This window comes from Carassius gibelio, chromosome B2, assembly GCF_023724105.1.
Source record: "Carassius gibelio isolate Cgi1373 ecotype wild population from Czech Republic chromosome B2, carGib1.2-hapl.c, whole genome shotgun sequence".
In the NCBI taxonomy this organism is placed as follows: domain Eukaryota; kingdom Metazoa; phylum Chordata; class Actinopteri; order Cypriniformes; family Cyprinidae; genus Carassius; species Carassius gibelio.
This window is the reverse complement of record NC_068397.1, coordinates 14,456,135-14,465,565: the sequence shown is the minus strand read 5'-3', so window position 1 is coordinate 14,465,565 and position 9,431 is coordinate 14,456,135. Positions and strand designations below refer to the sequence as shown.

The window sequence follows — 9,431 nt, the reverse complement described above, 5'->3', positions numbered from 1 at the left end:
CGATTCAGACTGTTCATAGCAGTGATTCAATCGAACCGGTGTTGCACAACGTTTGTAAATCTTAAGAGTTTATAAGTAAAAAACCCTAAACCTACATGAGGTGGATGAAGGGTTGACTATAGACATTGCAAATTCTGACACAGTTTTCTTTAAACTACTGAGACAGTTTATCTGCCAAAATGCAGGGCTGGCAGGTTTTAATTTGACTGACTGCACCAAATGTCCGCTAAATACAACTCATATATAAACGTCATAGAAAATATCAGGGATGATATCACAATTGAACAAAATATATAATTATACAAACAAGAAAACGTTAAATCGTTGAATCATTAACAAATGTTGAAAGAGTTTCCTGAACAGGTTCATTGAAATGAATCATTCAAACGAATCGATTCGCTAAAATCAGTCGATTTCAGGGCGGACGCAAAACTCTTCCTCCGCCCCAGCTATTCAAATTTCACTTGGACTCAGATGGGAATGATTTTAGCGCTATGTTAATATTTGTAAGCATATTTTATGTAATAATGAGAAATGTCATCGCACGCAGGTGTCCAGGTTTTCATTTAAGATTATGACAGACTGATTTAATTGAAACGCATAAAAATAAACCCTGAAACCATGTAAGATTGTGAATGAATGTAATAACCACACCTTCTCTGACACAAGGTGGCGCTCGTGAGTTAAAGTAATGCTATCATAATCTCTGGAATGCCCGTGGCCAATAGAGACTTCTGGTGAAAATACAATTACATATGGCTATCAAGAATTATAGTTTTTACTAGTTGAAATGTAATTCCTGATGTCAAAAATTTTAATTGTTACTAGTGGTAATATAACTGCAGATATCAAAAATAGCAGCTGTTACTAGTAATCTAATTCCTGATATAAAGAATTAACATTTTAACTAGTAAAAACTGAATTATTGACATCAAGAATTCAAAATTCATATCTTGAGGATGAACAAAAGAATAAAAGGGCGTAGCCACCATTTCAGAGGTGAGGGGGACAAAAACAGACACACACACACACACACACACACATTTGTTTTTGTGAAAAGTGGGTTCATCCCATGGGCGTAATGTTTTTTTTTACTGTAGAAACTGTATATTCTATGGCCCTACACCAACCCTAAACTTTGTGCATTTGTACTTTCTCAAAAAAAAAAAAAAAAAAACTAATTCTGTATGATTTATAAGCGTTTTTAAATATTGGGACATGGGTTATGTCCTCATAAGTCACCCTCTCCTTGTAATACCTGTGTCATACCCATGTCATTCTACAGAGTTTTGTCCTGATATGTCACAAAAACAAGAGCACACACACACACACACACACACACACACACACACACACAGAGAGAGAGACATAACATTACAATATAACATTTCTGTAATCTATAAGTGTACTAACATGTACTTATAGTGAACTTACAGTGTATTTATCTAAGAAAGTTCTGGTAACACAAGGTAACTACATGGGGTAGGGTTAGGTTTAGGGGTAGGTTCAGGATTTGTACCTAGTTATTACATAGTTATTGTAATTACTATAATAAGTACATAGTATTTACATTAGGAACAGGACTGTAAAATAAAGTGCTACCAAGTTTTTGTATTTATTTATTTATTTTTATTATTATTTTTTTTTATTTATTAAAGCGTCTGCCAAATGCATAAATGTAAATGTTAATTCCTGTGATGTACAGCTGTATTTTCAGCATCATTACTCCAGTCTTCAGTGTCACATCCTTCAGAAATCATTCTAATATACTGATTTGATGATTATCAATATTTAAAACATGAGTAAATTTTTTTAAGTGTTCTTTGTTGAATAGAAGGATCCAAAGATCCGCATTTATGTGAAATAAGAAGCTTTTGTAACATTATATACGATATTGTTCAAAAGCGAATCAGTATCATTTTTATTTTTTGGGAAATAAATTATAGAAAATTAATACTTTTATTTAACAAGGATTCTTTGAATTGGTCAAAAATGATGATAAATAGACCATTTTACAAAAGATTTATATTTTAGATAAATGCTGTTCTTCTGAACTTTCTTTCATCAAAGAAACCTGAATAAAATTCTACTCAGGTTTTCAACATTATCACAAAAAGTTTTTTTTTAATAAGCTAGTAAAATATTTAAAAATGTTACAGTTTTTTCTGTACTTTATGATCAAATAAATGCAGACTTTGTAAACAGACTTCTTTAAAAGAACATTAACAATTTTACTGTTCCAAAACTTTTGACTGGTGGTGTATACTTAGTTGTTCATATAGCCTACTTTATTTATCACATGCTGGACTTGAAAAACCATATATTTTCGCACTCGTATGTTTATTGTCTTCGAGTTTCAAAAGGTTCTGTTTTTCTGTGAAAAAAATTGTTCTAATACAGCGATAGCTGAACGCTTTGTCCATATTAGGAGTTTCCTGATTTTCTGCGCGAGCTTCGAGAATGAATGAAACACACTGCAGGAGTGTTTAGCGCTCCGTGATGTTCATCTCGCCTTCTGGGTCCGAATAAAACATCAGGTCATGCGCAGACTATTCTGTCTCTTTGAGAATAAATCTATATTTATTCACACCAGCTCTTGAAAACCTACTCGTGTATGGTTTTGAAAACTATGGAGGTTTACAAAGTGATTCTATCTTTTCTCAATTTAAAGTCATGTGATCAGAATGTATAATAAATATAATAGGCCTAATAAATTATAATGGGCTAATTTATAATTTACTCATATAATAGAATTAGCCTACATATTTTGGAGGAACATAGACTAAAGTAGGCTACTTATAAACACTGGATATGTTATAAACTAAATATACTAATTCAGATTATAGACTAATATAACTATAATTACCATTAAGATTTTACTAGGTTTATTATTTAATATACATTTGTCATTGTAAAAGTGTTTACCAATACCAATTTGATAGGCTAAATAACCTATTTCAAATTAATAAATACGTTTCTATTCGTTTAATAATAAATTATTAGCTATTTCTTCCTGAATATAAATCCTTAAAAAAAGAATAAATCCGTGAAACGTGGAACATATGGAAAAATACAGTAGGCTTCTGACGTTATAGACATAGCCTAAGACGTCGTCTTTGAATTTTTTGAAATTACGCAAGCGTCCTGCAGTTTAAAAGGCACGCGAGCCCATCAAGGCGCTCACATTCCACGCGCTCTACCAAAGTAGGCTACGCGCTTCTGCTTCAGAGTAAAACATTCTAGATACAACTTCTGGAATGAATAAACTGATTTGCCTGGTCTTACTTTCAAGCTTTTGGATCTTTCCCGGTGAAGGATGTAAGTTAACTTAGCAATGTTAGATTTACTATTCGTGCTTCTTTCAGAGTTTGATTGTTCTACCCGAAATTATTGTTCTAATCATGCCTTTTCTTTGTGGCTGTTTCCTGCAGACGAACCTTGCTGTGCACAGCCTTGCCAAAACCAGGGTGTGTGTTTATCCAAGGGTGCTGATGCTTATGAATGTGACTGTACCAGGACAGGATATTATGGTGAAAACTGTACTACCCGTAAGTCTGGCCGTGGATTGTTTTTCTATAGAAACTTTTATATAAGAGAAGATGTGTGCACTCAACACATTTATTCATATTTATTTATTCATATTTATTCTTTCCTCACAGCTGAACTTCTCACACTTATCAAATCAACTCTGAAACCCAGCCCAAACATAGTGCATTATCTTTTAACCCATTATAAATGGATCTGGGACATCATCAACAACATCTCCTTCCTGAGAGATGCTATAATGAGATATGTCCTGACATGTAAGTGAAATGTGAATTCAAAAGAATTAAATAAATAAAATGTGACTAAATAAATATGTAAAATGTAACTTTTCCTCTTTCCTGGTTTACAGCAAGGTCCCATTTGGTCAACAGTCCACCGACGTACAATTCAGATTACAACTACAAAAGCTGGGAAGTGTATTCTAACTTGTCCTATTACTCCCGCACCCTTGCCCCATTGTCCAAGAACTGCCCTACACCCGATCTCCCAAATGCAAAGCAGGTGGTGGAGAGGGTGCTGGTGAGGAAACAGTTCATCCCTGATCCACAGAGGACCAGTCTCATGTTTGCTTTCTTCGCCCAGCATTTCAGTCATCAGTTCTTCAAGTCAGACTTTAAAAAAGGACCAGCCTTCACCAAAGCCCTGGGCCATGGAGTAAGTGGCATACATTAACCATTTTACCTGGGAACATTTTACATCCCATCAAAAGTCTATAAGGAACAGGGAACTTCAATACAATTTCTAAAATTTCTCTGATGTTTTAGGTGGATTTGGGGCATATTTATGGAGAGACGCTGGAGAGACAACACAAACTTCGTCTATTTAAAGATGGAAAGCTAAAGTATCAGGTTTGTGGACAGCACTTAAAAGATTTTTTTCACCCCAAAATGAAAATTCTGCCATTCGTTTCATTCTTTTCCGGAGTCCATGCAATGAAAGTCAGTAGGGACCAAAAAAACTTTGGATCCCATTGACTTTTATTCAAGCCATTCTTCAAAATATCTTCTTCAATGCTGAAGAAAGAAACTACAGGTTTGGAATGAGATGAGGGTAAATAAATGATGGGGCGAATTTTTGTTTTTGGGTGAACTATCTTTTTATAATGAACACAAGTATTGCTTGTTGGTTTAAACCTAGTATATTAAACATGTATTTGACTCATAGGTTGTGGATGGTGAGGTGTATCCTCCATTGGTGAAGGATGTCCAGGTGGAGATGCACTATCCTCCTCACGTCCCAGAGGAACAGAGATTTGCTGTGGGCCACGAGGCCTTCGGTCTGGTTCCAGGTTTGATGATGTATGCCTCCATTTGGCTTCGTGAACACAACCGCGTCTGTGACATCATGAAGCAAGAGCATCCCGACTGGGACGACGAGAGGATCTTCCAAACCACTCGTCTCATCCTGATTGGTGAGTCTTGGTCTTATCATCTGAAACCTTCCTGATCTTCATAACTTTGTGGAGGAATGAAATATTCCCGCTTTTTTTTCTCCCAGGTGAGACCATCAAAATTGTGATCGAGGACTATGTTCAGCACCTGAGTGGCTACCACTTCAAGCTCAAGTTTGACCCGGAGCTTCTCTTCAGTGAGCGCTTCCAGTACCAGAACCGCATCGCAGCTGAATTCAACACTCTGTATCACTGGCACCCGCTGATGCCCGACAGCTTTCAGATCCAGGACCAGGTCTACGGCCACCACCAGTTTGTGTTTAACAACTCGATTTTAACCAAACACGGCATCCGCAACATGGTGGAATCCTTCACCAAACAGGTTGCTGGAAGGGTGAGTTTCACTTACAGATAGAAAGCTTCCCAGAGAAGCCTAACGTAGTTCCAAATGGCTTTCTTTCTTCTGTTGAATATAAACAAAGATGTGTTTTTTCCCCAAAAAAGTTAATGGGGTCCATTTTTGTTTTAGACCCCATAGGCTTTTATTCTTTGATAAAAAAAAAACGTAGCTCTTCCAAATATCTCTTGTGTTCCACAGTCGTACAGTTTTTGAATTACATGATGGTGAGCAATCCCTTAGAGTTTACTTTGCTGGCTTTGCTAATGTCTCTCATTTTTGTGTGAGCAGGTTGCTGGTGGACGTAACCTGCCTGCTGCAGTTCAAGGAGTGGCTGTTAAAACTCTGGAGCATTCCAGAGAGATGGGCTACCATTCTTTAAATGCCTACCGGAAACGCTTCAACATGAAGCCCTACTCCTCTTTTGAAGATATGACAGGTAAGATCATTCAAAATTGAAAAAAAAAACCCCAACATAAACTACATAGGTTCAGAAATTGGCACATTAAAAAAACATCTTATTTAACTGTAACCTTATCTGTATGGTAAAACAGGAGACAAGGAGCTGGCAGCCGAAATGAAGGAGCTGTACGGTCACATAGACGCGGTTGAGCTGTATCCTGGCCTTCTTGTGGAGAAACCCCGACCCGACGCTGTGTTCGGGGAGACTATGGTGGAGATGGGAGCGCCCTACTCTCTCAAAGGCCTCATGGGAAATGCTATTTGTTCTCCTGAATACTGGATGCCGAGCACGTTTGGTGGGAAAGTGGGATTTGACATTGTTAACACAGCCTCATTGAAGAAGCTGGTGTGCATGAATATCAAGGGACCTTGTCCGATGGTGTCCTTTCAGGTGCCTGATGTGAAATATCAGAGTTCAGAAAATGTGAATTCAAGCTCAGTGCACTCCACACAAAATCATATTAACCCAATGGTTGTCTTGAACGAGCGAAGTTCAGAGCTCTAAACGATTTTGAAGGCCTCACTGCCTTCATCAGGATACTTGATGTTATATTTGTTATTTATTTAGTTTATTTAAGTAATTTAATTCAAAGTGTATTTATTGCTGGGTTTTTGTATTGCTATTGACTTGCAGATGCATTTTTATTTATTTATTTTTTTTTTTACAAATACTTGAAAGTCACATGAGGTTGACTCCTTTTAGACAGATTTGGATATGCACATTCCAAGTGCAAATGTTGTGAATAATGTGCATTTCTTGAATAAAGACATTTTGATATTTTATTGATATATGTTTTGGGTAATTTCATTGTCAGTACTTCTTATTCAAACAATTACATCTACTCAGCACAATGCTCAAGCATTTAACTTGAAAAAAAATAAATAAATCATGAAAAACCATCTGAGTTTTATATACAATGTAAAATACATGTAATAAGAAATTTCTGGGATCTGTGATGGGGAAAGATTACTTTTTAGGACATATATTAAGAATATAAAGGATGCACGCAAAAATACAGTGTCTCGTTTAAGTTAACTAAAATGCAATAACACATCGGCTGAAAACATTTCTTGAATTCTTACTTCTGGGGTCACAAAGATTTTTTCAAAATGAAATTAGTATTTTAATTTGTAAGAATGCTTTAAATTTATTTAAAAGTAACATATATAAATATATTTACAAAGGATTTCTATTTGAAATACATCAAATAAATGTGAATTTTCAGCTGGCTGCTAAGAATTCAGCTTTGCCATCATAGAAATAAATGAAATTTTAAAATATATTAGCATAGCAAACAGTTGTTTTAAATAATAATTGTATACTATAATATAACTCTTTTGACCGTATTTTGATAAAATATTACAGACTTCTAACTGATTTTAAAAAAATATTTCCAACCCCAACTGAACAGCATTGTATTTAAAATGTCTTATAAATTTATTCCAACCTCAAAAACTGGACAACAAAATGTAGTATGTGCATGTTAACAATACATATGCATTGTGTGTTTATATGTGTTAAGTGCATTCTGCTGAAAACAGATTATAATAAAATCTTTGTTTTACTATTTCTTGATTCTTTGGATTGTGCTGAAGTTATGATGTATATGACTGCTAAACTTTCCTTTCGTGAATTTTTACTAAAAGACTTTCGAGTGAAACTGCTAAACTTGCTGAACTTGCAAAGCAGTATGTCTGCCAAAAATGAGTTTGCAAAAAAAAAAAGAAAGAAAAAAGAATACTCAGTGAAGCCAATAGTGATTCAGTAGATCCAACTTCCTCATGATGTGATGCATACTGACTGAATTGAACCCAGACAAAATAACACCACTGTACTGACCTGAGACAACATACACTGTCAAGCTCCATAATAATCAAGCTGGAAAAATACACAGCAAGCTGTGCACAATGACGTGCGGGAATGTGTCTCTTTTGTTGCGGGCCAGGAAAATGCAATGGCCACTGTTCTGGGAAAGTAGTTTAGTGCCTAGAACGTGCGAACTGGAAGCTACAATTACGGAGAAGAGTTTACTTTTCCCAGAAGATTGTAGGTTCTCTGTGTGGAGGAAAGATTTCTTTTAACATGTAGATTAAGCACTAAAAGCAAAGCAAAAAATACACTTATTAGTTTAGGGTATCTAAGTGTAGAATATTGCCTACACTTCCCTAGTGAAAAATAAATATATACTAATATATTCAAAATACATTTATTTCATTTTAAGTACTACAAATACATTTACATTTTTATGTACTTAATTAAAATGTACTTAATTAAAATACTCTGCATCTGTATTTTTATATACTAACCAAAGTCTGCTAAATTGGAACAAATGATTTTGTACTTAATGCAGTTTAAGAAGTGAAGTGACATTCAGCCAAGTATGGTGACCCATACTCAGAATTTGTGCTCTGCATTTAACCCATCCGAAATGCATGCACGCACGCACGCACGCACGCACGCACGCACGCACGCACGCACGCACGCACGCACACACACACACACGGAGCAGTGGGCAGCCATTTATGCTGCGGCGCCCAGGGAGCAGTTTGGGGGTTCGATGCCTTGCTCAAGGGCACCTAAGTCATGGTATTGAAGGTGGAGATAGAACTGTTCATGCACTACCCCCACCCACAATTCCATCCGGCCCGAGACTAGAACCCACAACCCTTCGATTGGGAGTCCAACCCTCTAACCATTAGGCCACGACTTCCCCTTAATTATGTGGAAGCACTGCTGAAGTTTAACTGAAGATATACTGAAGTTTATTTGATTGTGCTAAAGTAGAACTATTGCGTAAGTATACTTCACATACACTTTAAATATATTGAATTTAAAGACTGATATTATACAGAGATCACAATCCTTATGAATAGTGACATTAAAACACGTTATGCTTAATATTAAGAAATGTGCATTGTGAAATGTGCAAGTTTAATTATAATTTTAATATCAGTAAGTCTCAAGAGATATGCAAGTAAATATGTTAATAGATTTGAACTATACTTAGAATGAAAATAAATGTATTCTAATAATATTAGCATTTATGCTAGCTGGGAACATGGAAGGATATTATTGTGGATAAAAAAGCCAAAGGCAGAAACATATTGGCCCATTGCACTGCAATAAAGGTGTGTCTGACAACCATAAACTAAAATAATTAAATGTTGTAAATCAATTGGAGAAACTGGGTTACTTTGCTGAGACAATTCTTTGGGTGTTTCATGGGAACTTGTAAAGGCTGTACAAGCACCAACATGCCAAAGAAAACCAGCTGAAAGGTGTCTTGTTCACTCATGTGGTGAGTCAAATGACCTAACTGACAGAAGAAAGTGAAATGGATGTTTAGTCTAGCTAAAGGGAGAGCAGAAATCACAAAGGCCTGGATGTATCCTGCACATCCCACACAAAGCTCAAAAGGGGTTGTAAATCTATGATGCAATTTAAGTTACAAAACCCATATCACATGCTCACTGCAGTCTGTAGTATAAGAAACAGGAAAGAGCTGGAAACTGGCTGGTAAGAAAACTAATGTTGGCCAGCCCTAAAGAAAAAAAAAAAAAAAACCTTGTCTCAGGTCTTAGCTTAGCAACTAATCTCCAGTGTGTTTATTTATTTAAAGGTGCTGTAGGGAACTT

General features: G+C 35.9%; 1 protein-coding gene across 1 annotated transcript; it reads left to right on the top strand.

Annotated features, from left to right (window-relative positions):
- The first annotated feature begins 3,167 nt into the window (after nucleotides 1-3,167).
- LOC127950607 (prostaglandin G/H synthase 2) lies at nucleotides 3,168-6,582 on the top strand. The gene is made up of 9 exons (XM_052547760.1): nucleotides 3,168-3,318; nucleotides 3,432-3,548; nucleotides 3,660-3,803; nucleotides 3,896-4,200; nucleotides 4,311-4,394; nucleotides 4,711-4,957; nucleotides 5,044-5,330; nucleotides 5,625-5,772; nucleotides 5,888-6,582. Exons 1-9 carry the CDS (start codon nucleotides 3,258-3,260, stop codon nucleotides 6,298-6,300), a joined length of 1,806 nt encoding a protein of 601 aa, XP_052403720.1. The 5' UTR covers nucleotides 3,168-3,257; the 3' UTR covers nucleotides 6,301-6,582.
- Nucleotides 6,583-9,431: the final 2,849 nt, after the last annotated feature.